This window comes from Stegodyphus dumicola, chromosome 2 (genome assembly GCF_044657685.1).
Source record: "Stegodyphus dumicola isolate Sdum_Otavi_A_Nest chromosome 2, ASM4465768v1".
NCBI lineage: Eukaryota > Metazoa > Arthropoda > Arachnida > Araneae > Eresidae > Stegodyphus > Stegodyphus dumicola.
In genome coordinates this window covers 16,569,212-16,592,144 of record NC_140769.1, presented here as the reverse complement: position 1 = coordinate 16,592,144, position 22,933 = coordinate 16,569,212, and the positions used below count along the sequence as shown (strand labels likewise).

At 32.3% G+C, this 22,933-nt stretch overlaps 1 protein-coding gene across 2 annotated transcripts in view; it reads right to left on the bottom strand.

Annotated features, from left to right (window-relative positions):
- Positions 1-22,933, bottom strand: part of Mhcl (Myosin heavy chain-like) — a 260,663-nt gene that overhangs the window by 45,780 nt on the left and 191,950 nt on the right. For both annotated transcript variants that reach the window (XM_085810468.1, XM_035365536.2), the window contains one exon: positions 4,192-4,306. In XM_085810468.1, the coding sequence (XP_085666594.1) occupies positions 4,192-4,306 (115 nt within the window). The remainder of the gene's footprint in view (positions 1-4,191; positions 4,307-22,933) is intronic.

The window sequence follows — 22,933 nt, the reverse complement described above, 5'->3', positions numbered from 1 at the left end:
CCTTTGGACTAAAAAAAGCACTCACCATATTCCCAGCAGATTCCTCCAAAAATCAACTGTTGTGGGAGAATGTTCTCTTTATTTTGGAGGCACCTTATAGGTGGACCACCATCACCTTTCCTATGAAGGGACGGACAATTACAACATGCCATCTCCGGGATTCAAACCCAGGCCCTTCGGCATCACAGTCAGCTTCTCTGACCACTATACCAACTGGGCCAGACAAACTTTCATTATTTTCAGCTATTTTACTGGGACCACCTACTAACCATTGAATTTTTGAATCAGATGTAAGGAACACACTTCTTGCATATAATTGTTCCAATCAAATGCAGCATTTTCACATATATTAAGCTGTTTGTCATACTTTTTGAAGGACATCAACTCACGTGCCCAAGAATACATAAATCTAATGGCAGTGACAAATGATATTTTGGAGCCATTGAACCAATTTTCAACACAAAGGCCCTTCTTCAATGACAATTTTTAACATTGAATCTTCAAATGGTTTCATCGTTAACATATAATTTTTGTGTTGTGGCCACTTTTGCATGCCTGCTTTCAGATAAAAGACCTCTTTCTTGAAAAAACATCACATCCACCTCTTTATTTGGTAAATTAAAGACTGTTAGCTGCATTTTTATAAAAAAGTAAGGAATAATAATGATAATAATAATTTAAAAAAAAAAAGTGAATTCGAAAACATTCACAAAAATGAAACATGATACTAAAGTAAGAACATATGGAGAGATTTTTCAGTTGATTAGGGATTCAGTCTTGGCGGCTGCTACAATATGGAATCAATGATTTTTTTTTAATGGTGCAATATTTTTGTTCATTAGGCTTCTATGATTATAATAGATTGTAATGAAGATTAAAAGAATAAGTGAGAAAATTTTTACCTTTTAAAAACAAAAGTTTTTAGACTCACCAATGATTCAGCTTTTTTAAGATTACACCTTATTATATGTCAACAAGTGTTAAACTTTATATGCTGATATTTATAAGATAAATGTCTAAAATTACTTCATCAATTTTCTACACTGTTCCCTTTGACTTCAGGCCTTTCAGTGGCAAGCAGTTAAGACAGCTGAATAACGTTCGACTCAGGTTTGAATCCAGGTGAATGAGCTGGTTGCATGTTTGGTGTTCATGTGTAATGTGAATAAAATCCTCCATGAAAAGGCATATAGTCCTCGAGCACTTTGCCATATTCAGATAACCTATCCCTTTAACTTCAAGGCATTTAATAAAGTAATCCTTTCAGCATAAGACGAGTAAAAAAAAAAAGTTTCAAACCATTTCCGAACTCACTGTTTAAATAATCATCTTCATTTGTATAATATAAATCACACAAAAACTGCTTCAGTTTCTAAAATGAAAGTCACTTGCAGCTAGGTCTTGTGAATACAAGTTGAAATCTGCATTACTGAACAACAAATAGTCTTGGAAATCTCAGCCTTAGATACTGCAAAACAAAACCATACAAACTGCCATACAAAAGCAGCACTTTTCTGCTAAATTTGCCATGGTATTTTACTTTATGGACCAAATACAAATTATGAGTACAAGCCACATATTTTTCTGCTTTCATCCTCATCATTTTTTGTCATGAAGAAAGTTTCTTGTTGAATCAGTTTTTAACCCTTTCCGGCACACTACCTTTAAAAGTCGGTGTTTTGATTTAAAAAAAAAAGTAGGCAGTCTAATTAGGCCTAGAGGAGTACACAAGTAAAATTTTGTGAAGATAGCAGTTATCTTTTAATTCTGTGGGTGTGCCCAAAGTGGGCACACTGAATGAATAGAGCTTTGAAAAGAGTGCTGAAATAAGCATTGTTGTCAATGAACTGACCGATGAGATGCGAAGAAGCAAAGAATAAAGACTCTCAGTTGTCCTAGATTATCGGTGAGCCCAGTCTGGGCACAATCTAGGGTTCGCCATTTGATTTTAGGCAAGATTTCAAGGTAAAAATTTAAAACTAATATAGAATAAGGAGATTAGCCTACAGCCAAAAAAATAACAGAGAAATTTCTTTTCAAACAATTCCTTTCATACCCTAAAAAAAAACTTGAAGACTTCTTTGAAAAATGAGGGTCTTAAAAAACTAAACATGGCTAAAATATATGGATTGGTGTGTTTAGCTGCCATTTACTATAAATAAAGAAGGTTCAGAGTAACCTATAAATCCTTTTTCATTCAATTTTTCTGTGCGTACAGAAGGAAATTTTTAAGTGTGTCCACACACTGTATCACAAAGGGTTAACACAGATATGAAGGGAGAGCGCAACCTTGTGTTGTCTTTCTCTCCTGCCATTAATGTGTGTCATCCTTTTCCTTTTAAGACATCTGATGATTTAAATTATGCTGTAAAAAATAGTAATTTTTTTATAACAAGTAATGAGCAAGTCTATGACAAAATCCAGTGAAAATGAGAGAAGTTTATTCTTTAAGTTTGAAAAGGCAATGCCACACATGTGCCAAATGTGGCCTTATTTCTTTTTGTCACCATGTAATGCATGAGCATCCGGAAATAAAATATCTTTCTCACAATGGCAATAATGATTCTATATTAATGCAACATATAATAATTGATAAATTCTCTCCTGTTTTATCCAGTACAAATTAAGATGATAAAAAAAGATATATAACATAAAGTCACTGCCATCCAGTAGCATGTTTGACTTTTAGACTGTTACTAGAGCACTGATATGGAGGTTGAGCTTTGCTTGTTCCACTTTGTAACTGATGAACCTTGCTAAAGTGCCATGAAAATTCCAAATTTTGTTTGAAGCAATAATTTGCCACAACTTTTTATACGTATGCATGCATAAAACATTTCACATGCAAATTCTATTTCCTTTACAGATTTACATGTTACATGAGTACACAAGCAAATTTTTTAATTTATCATTTATAATCAGTTAATATGGCATAACCTAAACTCTATTAAATTAAAGAATTATTTTTTCATACTGCAAATATTGCTAAAGATAGCTATGCACATTAAAATACAAAAATTTCTAAAAAAAAGCATCATTTATTTCAGAAACAATAATATAGAAGCAACAGTTTAAAATTCCCTTGATACATACAAAAATGAAACTATATGAACAGAGATACACCATTTAACGGATTGGGATTATTGAAGAGAGAGATCACCAATTCGTGAAGCAAGGTATGAAACAGGATTTTGGAAGTACTTCTAGATAAAAAGGAAGCAATGGCTTGGTCCTAACAGTGTCTACTAATGGAAAGATTTACTTAACTTACAATCAACAGGAAGCATTACAAAAATGCAAACTTTGTAATATATTGTGACTTAAGTTGTAAGCCATATGTAAAATACTACTGTAATAAAGAAAAATCATGTGAGCCAGAAATCACATCAAAAATTGTGGAAGAAGAAAAATACTTTTCTAAGCTCTGAATCTGCATATCTTGGATAAAGAAGCATCTACAAACTATACTGTTGAGGGAATCCATCTAGCATAAAATAGGCAGAGATTAATAATTTTGAGCTATGTTACAGTATACTGGACAATACCACCATGGCATGTCATTACTAGAAACAATGAAATTTAAAATTTTTGCATCCAATAAAATTCAAATTTTAAACAACCACCGAAAGTTCTCATTTCATTTTTGTCTACAGATGAAATCGCATACAAATTTTAATTCTGCATATTATAGAACCAATGGTTTTTCCTCAAAAAATCTTTAATAGGATAGGGAATATTTACTAATCAGAATTTTCAGACTGGAAAAGGAACAGACCAACTGCCCTCTTTTTTGCCTAATTTCAAATCGGAAATTTGTTGAAAAAGATCTATTTTTAAATTTTGCATATTTTTCATGAAAGATGTCATGAAACTAAACTTACCATGAACTGAAAGCTTATCTTAATTGATTTACTTTGTTAACTGGAAACCTGGCTTGATAACCAATACCAATGATGAGATATTTCATCACTCAATCTTTTGGAAACATCTTGTCTAGACAAATTATATTAATATTTTATTTTATAATTTTTTTTTGGGGGGGGTGTTAGAGGAAATTAGATTGGTATTCACTCTTATTACAATTTAAACCCTAAAAGAAATAACCATTTTATATAGGACATGGTTAAACAGAGGCAAACAATTAAAATGGAAAATTTTTTTGCTTAAAATGTTTTTAAATTTGATAATTACCTTCGAGATCATCATCTGACAGATCTCCATTAAGTTCTGGAGTTCTATACACTCTAGCTTCAATCATTTCCATCTCCATTTTATCCGATCGTTGCTGCACTTGGCTACAACGATTCTACAATGACAGAGTAATGACATACATTATTATAATAATTAATTTCAATAATACATTATTGTAGTAATTCATCTCAATACTGTTTAGAGCAATAAATAAATAAAATGATTCTCACCCATCCCTCATGAATTGCATATCTAAATGCATTCTGGAACAAAAATTAACAACAGCGATATACTCCCTTAAAATTTTTCTACTTTACCTCTTCTATATTATTACCTGCCATTATGAGTGAAACCTCTTCTATATTATCACCTGCTATTTCAAATGAGTTTGATCTTTTTGTGGAAGGTTATGGAAAACAATTCTACAGAAACGATGTTAGGTGTCAAAAATAATTTATCAATATATTTTCAAAGGCCAATCATTTTCAAAGGTGGTCATGTATGGAAAGTGATTATCAACAGAGGTTTCACTGCATAATTTATTAGGATTATGATGGATAATGCATAACATTCCTCAAACAAGGCAATATAAATTGCCAAGACAGTAAAGGTAAAAGGTGAATACACTTTAATTAAAAAATAATTTAACATAATTTTAAAAATAGAACTTTTTTATAAGGAGGCAGTATCTCTTAGTATATTAAATACATTTTAGTCATCAGCAGTTTATATGCGGTAAAAATCAAATATATACCAAGTGGGAAATATTAGTGAAATACAGCAATTCAATACTCTCATAAAGTTTCCCATAGCAAATATATATAAATATAAGCACTGGCACATGTTATGGCCTGGTATAATTAAATAAAGAGATTTGTACACAAGTTAGCATGTTTGCAGGTAAGCCAAAAAAAGGCAACTTGTAACTGGCATAAATTTTACTTAAAGCTTTATCAATATCTAAAGTTATCAGATATAGGTCCAGGAATAAAAAGTTTTCACAGAAGAGCAAATTTAATGGCTAAATTTCTATAAATTTATATAATTAGCTATTTTTAAGGAAACCTTTATTCTTCAATAATAACTAAAAAAATTTAAAATATGAAATAATACTGTTATAAGTTTTTTTTCAATTTTCAGATGATTTCAATGAAACTGTCAAGTTTATAAATAAATTAAAAGACATTAAATGTAAATTTTAAGGCTACTGCTAAATTCAGTTCTTGGGTGCTACTTTGGTAGACGGTTGCACGGATTTTGGTGAATTTTTGAGAACAGCAACACGATTTATGGTAAACCCATTTCTTGACAAGTTATTTATGGTTACCGATACTTTGTTGTCATTTTATTTAAAAAATAATGTGTTTTATTATGCATAAATTCTGTGTTTTAAATATTATTTATGGCTTCTAAATATTAAAAACCAATTTAATTTTGCATTTTTATTTTAAGTAAAAAATTTATTGTTTACGCTATTTTATATAATTTTTATGTTGTGGATGATGTATTCAATGACGTCACCTTACTTTAAAAGTAATTTGTTTTAATATCTATAAATTTTATCTAATGTTTTAAACATTATTTATGGCTGTTAAATATTAAAATACAATTTAATATTGCATTTTTAAAATGATTTTATTATGTCTGACTATTTAAATAATTTTAATTCTAGGCGTGATGTAATCAGCTCCCTGATTGGTTACAAGATATTTGTGCATTAACGAGCTGTAATCAGCCCCTTGATTGATTACTGAATATTTGTGCATTACTGCGCCATTTCATATTTTATTATTCATCTCTTCGAATTCCTTAGATTCCAAAGCGAATGGATATGTCTGGTTCAAGATGAATGTTGTTATTGGTAATTACCAGGAATTATTGGTATTGGAATCAAAAAATTGTTCTTTGAGACCTTATTTTGGACAACCTGGCTTTCCTAATCAAAAATTTATTTATAAATTGTCACAAGGGTCAGAGGAAATTTATTTAAATTTTTTGGAGGAAACCTCGCTAATTGCTTCTTCAATGAAGTGCGAGAGATGTGGATCACAGGATGAAGATCGTTAAAAGAGCCGATTCTGAGGACAGCCGTATATGGTATTGTGGTCACGGTGGAAGAAATAACCTCTGTAACGGTAAAAAAAAGTATTAGATATTCCTCCTTTTTTACCGACAGATTTTTTTCATTGATATCTGAGTTATGATTCCGATTTTTTTGTGGTACTTAACATTATACGACTGGTAAAATACTAAAAAAAATGTAAGTACATATTTTTCTTTTACTTTATAATTGTATGCTTCAATTTTTATTAAAAAATTAATACACTGTTTTCAAAAATTGCCGATATATTTATTGCCACATATGTTTTAATGTTAAATAATTATATCCTATAAAACTTATTTTAAAGTTTTTGAATTTAAGTAATATTTTAATGCTTTTAAACATTGATATGGTGATTTTAATTCGATATTCAATTTAAGTAATATTTGAATCCAATTAAACGTTGACACAATGTTTTTATTCTATTTCTTTGATATATGAAAGTAATAATTTAATCTTTCTTTAGCATTTTGTCTTAGTAAATGTATTTATTCACATTTGCCAGCCATCTTAAAAAACAACGTTTTCAACAAAAAAATAATCCATTATTTTTAACGATATTTATTTTTTTAAAGTTTCGAATGCTTTACTATTCGTAAAATACGTAAAAACAGCTTTTTTCAAGATGGCTGACGACTGTAAAAACCGCGCCAACATTGCGCCAACGTAAATCGCCAAAAATCCGTGCAACCGTCTACCAAAGTAACACCAGTTCTTGAAAGTCACAGATGTCCTTATCAAAGCATGCCATTAAGAAGCATATCAAAAGATCCATTAAAAATAGAACTAGTACAAATTTCCCATTTTCATACGTTTGTTACAAATCTTCTGGAAGATACACAAAATAATTCTTTATTCATTGCATTATATTGTTCTATTTTCGTTTTTCTCATACAAATTTTGCAAGAATTAAGAAGTCCTTAATTTGCTTCAGATACCCGAATGATCATTTCAATGTGGTGCACATAATTTTTACTTTTAAGGATGACCTTTTCGAGGAACTCATTTATTATCACATAAAATCTAAAAATGACGCATTTAGGATATTTGTTTTTTGTTACAGTACAAAGTCCGTAACCCGGACGTCCATTATCCGGAATGATCTATAATCCAGAACTAAAAGCCACAAACTTACGCATGCGCGTAAGGCGTTTACACATTCGCGTTTGATGCTCTTAGTGTTTGATGCGCGCGTCCGCTACGCATGCGCATAAAGCCAGTAAAGCGTTTACACATGCGCGCTTCCGATGTGAAGAAAGTGACAGACAGGTTACTGAAAACGAAAAAATTTCGATTGACAAGTTATATTCTCGACATAGTAATTACAGGATTTGAACAGTGGAACTTTGTAACTGAACAAGAAATTATGTCTGTTTATAGAAGATAGAATTAAAGAGAAAGTATTAGCACAAAAAACGAAGCTTCTTAAACAACTTACCCTGAAAGAAATATTTAATAAAGTAAACAAATAAGTATTAAGACTTTTTTGTAAATTTTGATACCCTTTAGCTCATAATTGCTCTTTATTTCATAAACTACGGTTTCATATTTTTAATTGTATAATTTCTGCATGCCATCTTACCAGATTTAAATTGATGACCTATAATCCGGGAAAACATCTAATCCAGAATCGCCGAAGTCCCGACGAGTCCGGATTACGGACTTTGTACTGTATTATTCATTCTCCTTAGATTAAAAAAAAAAAAAAAAAATGTCGTTTTTATTTGCCATTTGTTAACACATAACCTAACAAAAACACACTGAAACAATTTGATGAACAGGATGATGAAGAGTCCTGATCACCATCAATATACTTGCTATACTAATTACTAATCACCACTATAATAAAGAGATATTTCCTTATTAAAGCAACCACAGCATTCACATTTGGCAACATTCTAGAGACTAATCTTTTGAAATCCAACAAGTTTCATGCAATAAATTTGTTAATTAAGTTTGACAATTTTGGCAAAATAGTCCAGTGACGACTTAAAGAAAAAAGTGCTTTTAGTTATAGCTATATGCTGAAAGAAACGATACTTATTTCTTATAGTGGTCATGGTATAAGACTTTGGCAACTGAGCCTTAGAATTAAATAATTTGCAAGTTACAGATATCACAGTAAAATTTGCAAATTTTGGCAGTTAATCGCGGTAGCCACTTGAAAAAGGTAATACTAACGAAATACTGAGACATTTTACAAAGTATTTTCAGAGACAGCGATGATTGGTTCAATGATATGGCAAATGCAAAGGCTTCCACAGATTATTGAGGAATGTTATATATTAACCATTGTAATTTTACCAAGTTGTACAGCGAAATCTCTCATGATGATCTCCTTCTACGACCTTTACATAAAATCAAAATTACCTGGAACAGTAAGTGGTGGTCATAGAGAAAGTTCACTTTACTTTAAATCAGATGCAGTTTATTAAAAATTAAAATGATAATAAGTTCAGGAATCATGAAAAATTTTTGGTACTTATGTGTTATCGCTACTACCTCAAAACAAGTCACCAAATTTTCCAAAGTGCCAAATTCTGGCAACCATGCTGATAACCAATCATCAGGGAACCAAACAATCCTTGGTACTCTTCTGCTATTAGGACCGGATTCAGAAATGTATGTATGTATGCATGTATGTATGATGTATGTGATCATATATGCATGCATATATGTACATCTGTTTGTGTTTACATACACACATACGTGAACACATCCATCCACATACATGCATACATTACACACATTTCTAAATACGGTCCATATAACAGAAGAGTACCCATTTCTTCAGTCAAGCAATGTCGCCATTTTGGTATGCGTTCTTTTTATGGTATTCCAAGTTAAAACGGTTTCTATAAACAAATCGTGATACTTTTGTTTTGTCTTAATTTTAAAATAAGCGCTTGTGGAATTTGCCTGCAACTGCGGTGAAATTTCAACTGGAGTACAGAATTTTGCCACAAAATCTCTAAAGGGAAAAATGAGAAGATGCGTTGGGTAGATAGCGAGCGTTTTATTTACTGAGGTTTGCGCGATGTTGAAGCTGCAATTCTCTGCTTTTTTGTTATGCGAAACAGATCGCCGCGTACTCGGGGAGAAAAACAGTGCACAACTTAAAGATTTATAGAACTTTTTTTGGGGGGGGGGGAATGACGATGAATTTCGAAATGTGAAAGGATGAACCAAATAAGTTTAATCAAAAGGGAGAGATTAATAAATACATACCAAACTCAATTGAGGAGCTAAAATTTTTAGAGCTAATTTGCATCTGGTAAGTACCTTTTAGTTTCTGACAGTAACAAAAAATCGCCAAACTGCAAGTGGTTGCGTTTATACCAAATTCTTTGTTGAAAGCACGGTGCAAAAGTAAATAAACAATGGGAACAACTATATATAAAACAGTACACAAAGATTAAAAGTATGAAATAGGAAAACTATTTGAATGTCATGTATTAATAATTACTAATAATTTCTCTTAGGTTTCTATTGACAAACGCTCTAACTTTCTAAAACAAACATATGAAAATTATCATTTCAGCAATCCAACGGGAAAGAATCAATAGTGAACCATGGATATTAAGTCCAATATGAATAAATTCGTAGACGCTGAAAAAAAAAAAAAAAAAAAAAAAAAAAATGGAGCATCTTTCTCCTTTTACTTCAAATCTTCCTCCAGTTGGCAAATTTTAAATCTTTAAACACAGGGAAAGAAAAATTACAAAATAATAATTAAAACTTTTTACTTTCTAGCTTTATAAAAAAAGACTTAGGCTCTGAAGAGTTCTTAATTGTTGCTAAGTTTATCACACAGAAAAGTAAAATGTATAAACGTGTTAAAGTCTTCTAATGCAGCTAAAAACGGATACACCTCGTGTCAGAATTAAAAAACTTGACGATTTCCACAAATAGAATACAAATCATCTCAAAAAGAAATTTAAATTTAAGTAATATAATAAAAACAAACTTTTTTTTAAAATTTGTAATGGCACGTTAAGACAAGTACAAGACCCCCTCCCCCCCCCAAAAAAAAGCTATAGCGCAAATTCCCCTAAAATACAATATTAAAGGGCAAATTCTGTACATATGAAAAAAATTGGATGAAAATGTTCCTTTTAAAAGGCACACTTACTATTCCTGCATAAATACATAAAGGCACACTTACTATTCCTGCATAAATACATAAAGGCACACTTACTATTCCTGAACTGTGATCACAAGAATGGGTAAAATATTTCGATAAGATACTCAAAGTTATTAATATCCAACGTTAATTGAAAACAAAATTCACACTAGTAAGAAACAAATCAAAAAATATATTCTTAAGAAACGTATCCAAGCAAATTTACAGACCGCTTCCGTTTACGACGAAATTTGAATAAATCAATTATTTGATTTTTTTAAATTTCTTAAAATAAGAGAGCACACACGTGAATTTTAAATAATAAGCATGATGCCAAAACTTCAAAATAAATATTAAAAAAATTGAAATAAAAGAAGCAGCTTTTATTAGTGTTTGAAAATGCGTTTCGGCATATTGTTAGCCCAAAAGGGACGATAGGAAAGGGATATTAAGTCTCGAAACGACATTTTGCCTTGTATCATTATAAATAGCGTTTCACTTTTCATATTGTTGCTACCAAATATTATCACCCTGTATTACATTTAAAGAAATTAAATAATAAATAATTTGCATGAATGTACGCATATTTCTCACAATGTGAAAAAACAACGGTACCTAGAGCCATGAAATTTTGAATAACTTAATTCTCCACCTGAACATGCGCACCTGAAGTCCGAATTTTATGTTTCATATTTTGTAAAACTTTTAACGATCTGAAAGCGAGCAACGATCTACGGAATAAAACATTTTTATCCCCAACGGGCGAGACTGTTTATCGAAATTCGTAAGATATGCTGTTTTTAAACATTTTGCGATTTTGCTGTCCAGTCGAATTTTATGTAATGTAAGCGCCAAGAATGTGATATTCAATAAATAAATACATAAAAAGTTACAAAAAGGAGGAAAAAAAGTTTTGTAAAACAAAGAAAACTGAACATTAATATGATAACTGAGAAAAGACTGGGGGATATACTATTATGCTGTTTATAAATTTTTTTCTAATTTTGCTTTTGAATTGTATACGGCGTAAGCGTGAAGAAACTGATGCTTAATAATGAGGTAAAAAAAAAAAGGGGGTAGTAGGAGTGAATGTAACAGCGGATTGACTGCAAGCTCAGCAAGACCGTTAAAACCTGAAACTTTTTACAATTTTTTTCCTTTTAAACCTCTGTCGGTACTAAAACCTGCTTGTTTGTAAACGGAGATCTTCGACTTCAGAAACATTATATCAGAGCCTTTTATCAAAATAAATGCCAAAGCCATTACAATGAAGTAAAACGCATGTAGTTTTTATAAGTTCTAAAATTAACAGTGTAATACGAATTGTCAAAATTCAATGAGAAAAGTTGAGTCTTGTTTCACAATAATGCTTCACAAATACTTTTACATATAACTACTTTTCAAATGAAGTTAATTCAAGTTCTACACAACACCAGAAGGAACCTGCAAATCTAGTATACTATTTTTCTTATAAATGATAAAAGCAAGCTTCATCATGATAATTATACTGAAAATACATCCACATTTTTGCACATGAATAGTCTAAATACTGTCATTAACTCTTTTGTATATCGGATAACATGAAGACATTCCCGTTTCCAATATTTAAGTTGATTTGACTTATCTGATTATGACAAAGCACTCCAGGTCCATCAGCCTAAAGGGAGGGATGCCTTCGTGGAGGATTTTCAGAGAGAAATTGGCTTATATACATGTTACACATGGGGAAAACCATGAAAGCGCCAACAAGAAGTAGTAGCTTGAATAACAACAAAAAGCTACTTCTTTTTCAATGCAAAAGCTACTTAAGCAGACACTTTTATTCTTTTCCTGACCTCAAAAACTCTCACAGATTGCCATGCGAAGAACCAACAACTGGCCTACCATATACGATGAAGATAATAGATAATTAGTCGTAAATTCAGGTGTTTCCTAAATGAACATTTTTTGGAATTTCCAAGGAAAGTATAGAGCCGTATGAAATTATTAAGCAATGGTGCGAAAGTATGCTCCATATTGAAAATGTATATTTTAAAATAAAGGGGAAAAGTAAGCTAAAGTAAAAGGAAGACAGAATTACTAGTAAACACAAGAAACACAAAAAATAAGTGAAGGAAATAAAGGTAACACAAAGAATCTAACAGAATAGTAACTTAATAACATCCGGGAAGTAATATTAATAAAATGAGAACTCACAAAAAGAATTAAAGGTGTTATTAAACACAAAATCATATTAAGTTAAATTATACATTTAGATTTTAGATACATTATGATGAGTTAAAGTTATGTGTAGTGAAAAATAAAATTATATAATATAAGCATTTTTCCCCCTCTAAAAATGCACCATTTTTAATCAATCGAAAAAAATATAAAATTGTGCGAAATTTAATTACACGATATATATGAGTAAAGTATTCTTGTTAGAGTCGTGGAAATTAAACAGCAACTGCAACGGAATTTTTTAATTAATACTGGTTCCATATTTATTGTGAGATGAACTAAACTGTATGACAACTAGTGTTACATATAGCCGCAGTCAAAGGTATTACACAAAGGCAAGGGCAACCTATTCTGATGAGATATTCCTAACCACTGCTAGGGTTGTAAAAACTTTGTTACGTTCAAAAATGACAAAGGATCTCTTGAATGGACATCGAAAGCTAGTTCAGAAAATAAGAAATGAAACAGAAAAAGAAATTTTAAAAAGATTTAGCCCAGACAAAAAGTTTGGTTTGGTTTGATTTAGGTGATTACAGCAAAGTCTTGAGGATTATTTGCCTAAGGGTAGGGATGCCTTCGTGGAGGACTTTCTAACAGAAACTGGTTCGTACACATGGGGAAAAACACAAAAACGCCTACGCAGCCAGCCCGTTCGAGCCCAGACAGAGAGGGAAATTTGTTGCAGCGTAATAAAAGGTTAAATTCGCCCCGGAAGAAGGAAAAGAAGTTCAAGAGTCTTTTTATTCCTCTTCCTTAGCCTTCATAATATGTTTCATTCAAGTACCCAAATCCACTGCTTATTTGCAAATTTGCTAGCTTATGGCAAACCACGTGACAATGGCTACTTGCTTATGAACAGGCATGCTTTCGTAGAGAAATTTCTAAGGAAAGCTAGTTTTTATTCACGTTACACATGAGAAAAATAAGAAAAGGTTCATGCAGCCACTGATTTTCTACTGCTGAACATATAGGAATCCATTCTTTTTTTTTTTTTTTAAAGAACGTTTGGAACTTTCCTCGCCCCAGTCTTAGACTGCCACAGCTTATTGAGTGTCCCTTGTATAAACACAAAGCCAGGATGAAGCCGGCGGCAGATTTAGTAGCGCCAAAGCTTTCGAATTTAAGGAGGCACGAGGCAGCAAAACTTAGAAACAGCGGAAGATTGCATCGGGTGGCTTTAGGTACCGCTGTTTTTTTACAATGCGAGAAATATTCATACAGATTCTTCGTTATTTAGTTTCTTTAAATATAATACACGGCGATAACATTTGATTGCAAGAGTTTGAAAGCGAACCAAGTTTGGATAGTTTGTGTAAAAACCAGTTTTTCAAAATTTATACTGTAATAATCAAATGTTTATTTCTATTTTTTTAATTAAGGAAAATTAAGTGTTACTAATATATTTAAAACAAATACTTTGAAACGAATAACATACTTTTTCTTTTATGTTGTCTATATTACTGTTACGAATTTTGTATATTTGTGCAAATAACTTTAGTGAAATTATATTTGAAATTGCAGTATTTTTTGTATAATGTCACATGAATTGCTTTAAAGAGACAAAGCTCTGTCAGAAGAATAAGATTACAGGGGGAAGTTTATTTAACTTTGAGTAAATGGCTATCTCGCTAAACAAGTGTGATTGTTTTGGGGACCAATTTTTGTTGCCAAATTTGGTGAGAAATCGTCAAAAGTCGCCACACCTGGCAACCATTTGGCGAAATTTTGGCCGGGTCGATTGGTATTGTAACTGAATAACTGTAATTAATCCTCACATGTAATTGTAACCGTATCCGGTCCCAGTAATTTCGAAACGTGGAAGGTACTAGAGATTTCTTGGCGGCAGGGGGAAAAACTATATAAGACCGAACAGAGCATCAGTTTCTCAGTTATTGCTTAGTTTAGAGTGAATTCGAAGTATTGAGAGATCTCCATAGGAGCTTTATTCTTTATATATGATCTACTACGAACCCATACGCGTGTAACATTATCAATAAATCCAATTTCATTTTGATGTGCATGTATGTATGTACAAATCTAATTTCATTTTGATCTCAACGGTATTTAGGTATCAGCAAACACTGCTTATTATTATTCTAGAACGCTTCAACATAACCTTAAATACTAAAATTGAAAAGTTTTGGGTTATATCTATATACTATATAAAGAAGAAAGTTTGTTTTTTTTTTCCTCATATAACCCAATCACTACTATAGCTATCGTCACCAAACTTTCTACAACTTTGCACGAGTGGCTAAAGATAAAAATGCTCTATTTGGAAACGTGTTGCTACTGCTCACTTTCAAATCGTAGAGTTTGAATGAAATATGATATAAATATATATATATATATATAAAGAAAAAGTCTGAATGTCCGTCCTCTAATAACTCAGTCACTACTATAAGCTATCGTCACCAAACTTTCCACAATTCTTTTTCTGGGTCCTGAAAAAGTTCGACGTCGACTTTAAAAAAAAAAAAAAAAAAAAAAAAAAAAACTAAAATTAAAAATATTAAAAACACGGAAAATAATAATTATAATAAATAATATAATTATTTTATTTAATAATAATAATTTTCGCACTAATTTTTCCGAGTGGCAACAGTCTCGCAAGCTGGAGATGAAAATGTACTTTATTTCGAAAGTTGCTGCCACTGCTCGCTTTCAAATTCTAGAGTTTGTTAATAAAAAATTTCGAAGTTTTACGATGAAATAAAAACAGCATTGCCAAACATTAAATACATTATTCGCGATTCCAAAAGTTCGTGGGGCGCCATTTCGACTATCCCATATTCGTAAGCCGAAATACTAATTAAAAATTCTGAACGCGCTAATTTTCGCACTCATTTTTCCGAGTGGTAACAGTCTCGGGCGCTGGAGATAAACATGCTTTATTTCGAAAAGTGTTGCTACTGCTCGCTTTCAAATCGTAGAGTTTGTTAATGAAAAATTTGTACGTTTTACAAAATCTATACATGTAAAGAAGAATGTGTGTTTGTTCGCGTTATTGATTTCTGATCAATTAAATTCAATTTTTGCCACATTTAATCATCTAAAATTGAATATAGGTGAACTATTGAATGGAACTTGAGCTTTTACGACCATTTGTTTAGTAAGACGAAAATCATTAAAAGCTGCTTGCCATTGTTGCTGATATAATAAGAATTAGCGTATTTTTCTACCGCAGTTTTTTATGTGGGTTCCATATCGCAACAGATTGAAAAAATATATGACTTTGAATCATATTTTTTGCATCGTAATTAGAGATGGATTACAATGGTATCGTTCTCTCTGTTGTTAGATGCATTACTCTCATTATAACTTAACTGGCATCGTGTACTTCCGCTAGTACATATATATATATATATATACAAACTCTTATGGGTTTATAATAAACTACCACTTCCAGTTTGCCTAGCTTTACCCAAAATCGAATCAACTCTTAATATAAATGCAGAAAGCTTGAATAAGGAAAATTGATATTTGGAATTTTGATACGAGTTTAACGCAGATGAAAAAGTCACACACAGACAGACACCACCGTAAAAGTAGTCACAACATGTTGTGGGGACCCTAATTCTTGCTTATTCATTGGAAACTCACTATCGAATTTTTGAATTGGAAACATCGCCTCCCTTACCTGTGTATATAGGTTTCTTTATGCAGGTTTAAAATTTTTATACACATTTTTTCTGCTTATGGTAAAATTAATATGATTTTTATGTTAGCACTTCTTCCCTAAGATACTACATATAAATATAAAGGAGTGCCTTAATGTTTTACGAACTAAAAAAAGAAAAGTACAATATTAAAAGGTATGCATTTTTCATTATTGATCTAGAAACATCAGACTTAAGAATTTGCTGCTCTAGGGCATTACAATGCACATCTGGAAAAGCAATTTGCCGCCTCTACCAACTACCTGAGAACTTTACATTTTATCACAAACTGCAAACGATGCAGAAAATTCTAAAGGTCACCTTTTGTCCCACTTGATGACAGCAGCAACAGCCACAGATGGAAAGAATGGAAAGGGAAAAAAAAAAGTTTCTACGGGACAAGAACATAAAACAAGACACATTTAAACAATGCAGACGACAGCTCGTTCTAAAATGGCTTGCACAGCCAAATGCAGTTCCTTATATAGACTAACATATCTACTAGCTGAATGATTAAATAGCGGCGGTTGGCGTCAGAGCGTTTCAAAGAACAGAACAATACTCTTGGAAAGACATTCGAACATTTAAAAGCTGCTTGACATTCTCTCGTTGATGTTTATATATATATATATATATAATAGTGAGTATTTATATTATTACAGAGAACGAAACACGTTGTAATTTTTTAAAAGCAGTTTCATTTTGCAATTCTTAACTGTACTATATATAACTAATGATTATTTCACATCGTGAAGTTTACATTTCTAAGCTAATCACTTATCAGCAAAGCATGCCATATAATATCTGCCATTATTCCCATGAATCAAGAAACGAGACGCTAACCCGCCCCTTTACACACAAATCAGCGAGATCTTTGCATGCATTTAAAGTTATGTTAACGAACACAATAGAATCAATTTCTGATTATCTGGGGACAAAATAACCACACACTATATAAAAAAAGTTAACTTTATTGTGAAAAGCTGGAAAAATCACTATCACAAACCATTAGCGTAAAAAACAAAACTGCCACTTAAAAATACCAAAAACAGAAATCCGTGAGATAACAGCACTGATAACGAAAGATGTCCCATTTGGGAGTTGTTTTTTCTCGCAACAGTACATAATTTAATTGTATGCAATTCAGAATATATAAACTGTTAAATCTGCTAAACAATTACCTGTTAAAAATATATTTAACTTACGAAACCAAATAAACTTGTTTTCAATAAAGAAATGTGTAGAGATATTAGGTATTTTTGAAGAAGGAGACATGAAAAATGAGCAATGCCCTCGCTGAGAATTCGAGTCATGGAGCTCTCGAATACGCGCCGAGCGTGCTGACCATTAAACCATAAAGGCATGCTAAGAAGCCGCGAGAAATACCTTATAAATGCTTGAAAACACAGGCAAATTGTTAATAGCGCTTTTCTGATAACTGTAATATGGGGTAATTCTCTTTCCTGTGTTTTTAACAGCTCTAAGTTTAAGCGAGATGCTGACTTAACCATGGACGTACTCCCCGATAAACTGATGGTTTACCATATTTACTAATCACAGTTCACAATGGAGGTGGAACGAAACATAGATTTTTTTTTGGGGGGGGGGGGAATACTAATCTCTCCAATCTCTCAAAGCTCAACTATCCTATCAAATTTAGAAAAGCTTTTATTATTTGGAAGAGAAGCATATCAGAGTAGAATTTACAATTAAACGAAAAACCGACCTTAAATTGGCAGAAATTTTTTAAAATAAAACTCTATCGATTCTGACGGCAATCAGAAATATGTCTCTGTTCTTCAAGACCAAAACTTATTTGTCCTCCTCCCCCCCCCACCAAAAAAAATCGCCCTTGAAATAAATACAGTTTTACTCAAAAAATTTAATCAAAGGCTGCTTTTCTGGCTAATTTTTAACTGTGTATATTATTTAAAAGTATACGTTTTTAACTAAGGAATAACTAATGAAAAACAATTTAATGTTACAGTTTTTAAAAATGCACCTATCTATTAAAAAATACAAATAAAATTTAGTCAATATGATAGAAAATTAACTCTTCAATTCTAAAAATTATTTTTTCAATGTAATTTGACACAACATATTTGAGTAACAGTTCACATTTTTTGTATTTTTCCAGAATCACGAAATGGCAATATATGTATAATTGAAAGATTACTACAAGAATAAAGTAGATATGCGCTACACATGGAATGCTGAATTCTCTCCCGAAAATTAAGAGTGTGGGGCTTACAGCCACCATCATGTGGTGGTAATACATCATTCCATGAGGTTCACTGAAATTGCAACATATCCTTTCGTTTTTCGATAACAGCGTCTATTACGTATTAATAAAAATAACCTTTCAGAAGATTTGATTAAACGGTTTTTAAGGTTAGGCTTCTAAAGACTGAATGACGAAAAAAGAGTTAAGATACGAATTTTTGAGCCTCGATTCTTACATAGGATTGTTGGAATTTCAGGATCTGAAAGTCCTTATCACTATTAATCACTTTATGGTGCGGCAGAAATGATGTAGAAATGTAAGTATCTATTCTATATGCGAAATAACAGGTTTGCATTTTCCATTGCTTTATAGGAAGAAAAATCATTTTGTATATATATCCAAAATATCAATAATTGTGCCAGTACCAACTCAGACATTATTAAAGAATAAATGTCTGTATAATACAACATAACCTTTACAAGAGTTAGGTATGAAGGATAAAAATCGTTAATATGCAAGGCGTTCAGTTTAAAAGAGGACCCTCTGTTAAATGTACGCAGTTTTGCACATTTTCTGTTTGATGTAATTATCCCGTTCTTACACTGCTCTTTTATTTGTAAGACGTTGAGGAATAAATTCCATCTTCCCCCTCCCCAGTTATTTTACCTAATTTTAGCTCTCCATTCAATATTATGTACGGCTCTGAAAATCGTCCGCCCCTCATTTGTTATCCCTAACTTTACTTGCAAGTTAGTTATGCACCGTTCAACCAATGAAAAACCTTCTTCCCCCTCACTCCAGCCTATCTGCTTTCGGCTCTATTGTACCTGACTCTTTTCTTTTACAAGGACTATTCTTCATATTAACAATAATTATATTATTTACAAGTTATGCTTTCATGCTACGCTTATCACATACCTTATTAGCCTGGGATAGGGTTCCGGACCAGGAACCCGTGTTTCGTGGCCAACTCAGAAGACTCTTTTTTGCATCAAAAACATTCCCTGCTCCAGATTAGGTAACGACGCTTATTAAAAATATTGAGTCGTCAGACTCAACTATATTATCCTAAGTTATTTATGTTATGCCGGACTCAACTACGTTAAACTACGTTTTTGTTATGCCCGACTCAACTATGTTATGCAATACTATTGTTATCTACAAAATGCTCGCTACCAACTTATTCTACTTGACTGGGTTAGAGCCTCGATCCAAGGACCCAAATGCTTACGAATTCGCCTGAACCAGAAGCATGAGTTATTTGGAAACAAAAAAGGATTTGGACGAGACTTCAAAGTTTGGCGAGGGATCAAGTATTGAACACTGTCATATTTATGCTGCGTGTATTTGACTGCTAGTAAAAATTTCATTTCTAGTTAAATTTTCATTTTAGATCAATTATTTTAAACGATGAGCCATTGTCAAACTTACCGAAAGCGGAGCTGTATAAATCTGCATCTGTTTATCGAGTCTCAGATATCTATTTTGTGAAAATTGTTGTCAGGTGTGCCATGTCAAGGCAACGAATCAACGAGATGCTGTTGTTTGAAACAACCACGTGCGCTGAGTTCTGGCATTTCACCGCCTTATTGCATGAGAATGAACATTAATCTTCAATACAGCAAAATGGTACGAAATGTAACACAGAAGATAGAATAATGAAGATGTTACAACAGTTCTTTTTCCCCCTCAGCACATACAGAATATTATGGCCACTCTAGTTTGCAGATCTTATCGGTTTAAACCACTTTTTATGGGACAACTTAAAACAAACTATATTCACAAACAAAAGGTACACTCTGGAAGAAATGAAAATGAACATTGCTGCTGCCAATTAGAATACAGATAAAGAAAAGCTTTCTAATGATGTTAGGAACAGGAAGAAATTTATTGACCTATGCAGTGATCTAGAAAGACGTCATTTCCAGCATACGCTGTAGGTAAGAAATACCTCTTACATACGTAAACTCATACAGTTTAAGACTTATGTATACTATGTATAATTGTATAAACTTATACGTATTTTACTTTCGTATTTATACTTTCGGAGCAGAAAACGAGAAATATCAGCAGTGCTCTCACCGGGATTCGAGCCACGGATCTTTCAGCTTCCAACTAAATATACTAATCGCACCACGAAAACACACACTGGGGGATAGGATAATTCCTTACAGCCTTTCCCAAATAATGATATCTGAACCCTTCATAATGGATAGCTGCCGAATCATACAGAATAATTCAAGTTGAACTAAAATGCTAATTAATTACAAAGGAATCTCCAGATTGTTTTTACAATTGTTTTACATATTTTTCAAAGTAACAGTTGAAACATTAACAAAATTCGCTAACCTTCGAAATGTAACGCACCAACGTGTTTACCAATTACCAAAACTACTGACCCGTGAGTCGATGGCACAGCCGGTCCTCATGTACAGTTACACTCATACGTTTGCCATCGAATCCTACATGCATCGGCCACCATCAGTGATCAAGTGGTTACGACAGCTGAATATTGGTAGTTCAACCCAGGTTCGAGTACAGGCGAACGGGCCGGCTGCATGGTTGGTTTTCGTGGATTCTCCAAGTGTAACATGAATACATACCATCCTCCACGAAGGCATCCTACCCTTTAAGCAAACAACTCTCGTGCGTGCTTTTTCATTTTCAAATAACCTAGCTCATATGCGTCAGCAATTTAATGGCAGAATTTGGTAATCAATCATAGTAAGTACTTGCGAAACTTAAATCTTCAAAAGCAACAAATCAGTCTCAGTTTTAAGTCGCAAAATTTGGTAATGAATCGTAGCAGCCGATAGTTCTACTTCAACAAGGCCTCGACTGGCGCCAAGGGTGAACAGACGATGACCCGTTGATGAGATGTTTAGCAAACAGACTGTTCCCCCGCATAGAAAGCGAATTTAAGCTGTCGAGACCTTTTAAAAAAGACTTCCGTGATCATACTTTATTTTTCATCTAAAAGTTGCAGACAGGCATTGTGGCTGCTCTGAGACAAGTTGAAAAATGTTTTCTTTCAACTACTATCGCTTCCTAATACAGTAAACCTGTGAGCTCAGTGACATCATGACTTAAATCCACAAAAACTGCTACATGTCTGGTTTTGACAAAATACATAAGAAACTGCAAACAAGGAATGGGGTATTATATGCTCGACTACATCTTATCAACACAATTTTAAACAGATAAGTGAAATTTATCACAATTTCATCCAGCTCTAAAAGCCTGACTGATGAGCATTACAAATATAATCAACTCTTGAATAACTTCGACAGTTGGGTTCTGTATGGTTTCTCTCTTTATATATATGAAAGGCTAAGCTTCTTTATTACAGAACAATGGAAAAACTACTATCACAAAATCAGCATAGAACAAAATTGTCTACGGGGGCGGGAAACGTGGGATAACAGAAATGAAAGTAGATGATCGTCACATTATTTTATCCACAACACTATACGTAATTTAACTGCATGTAATCTCAAATACATAAACATTGTTAAATCATTCGCAAAATACTTTTTCCTTAAAAAAAAGGGGGGGAGAAGCTTACATGCATATAGAATTCCGGATTTTATCCGGAATTTTTATAACGAGAATGAACTCTGATTCATTATTTTTGTCGCTAAATGCATGTAAGATAAAAAATATATAAATCAAAATTGTCACTTAAATTAGCAATAGCATTTTAATTTGGGCATTTCCCCTCTCTATTTTAAAAGAAGTAATCGCTTATAATAACCTTTTCAACACTGCGTCATTTCTAGATTAATCCACATCATATAACTTTTACATAACGCTGGTGACGTAAACCGAAGTAAAACTCAAACCATTAATAATTTTAGAGCTTTATTAATTATCCAATCAAATGGAATTGAAACTAATTCACTCTGAATTATTGTCCTGAATACATCTCACCAGCCTGTCGGCCTAGCAATAATTGCTGCTTGTCTTTTTAGCGGAAAAATCTCAAAAATGTAAATGTTACGTTCTGGAACAGGCACGATTAGTTATTTGTGGTCGCAAAATGTTAAACTAAAATAAAAAAATATATATATGTATTATTTAAATTTGCTATGACAGCTTTTTACTAATCTGTTACGTCTGGAAAAAGTGCTTCGCTCATCAATTTCTCATGTCTGCGACATTCCCAAATCATCACATGCATCAGTGCCAATAGAGTGAATTAAAAAAATTCTGAATAAAATTTGATTTTCAGAAAAGGATTGATTTCAGATGCCAACAGTAATGAAACTTTTAAACTTGAAAGGGAATTCCAAATATACTTGTAGCGATTTTATAAACACGTAAAGTTCAGCAAAGAACTTCTAAAATATTATATAAAACAAATTATGCCAGAAAGAAACAGAAACAAGAATCTCAGCCACTGAAATCTTTCCAGA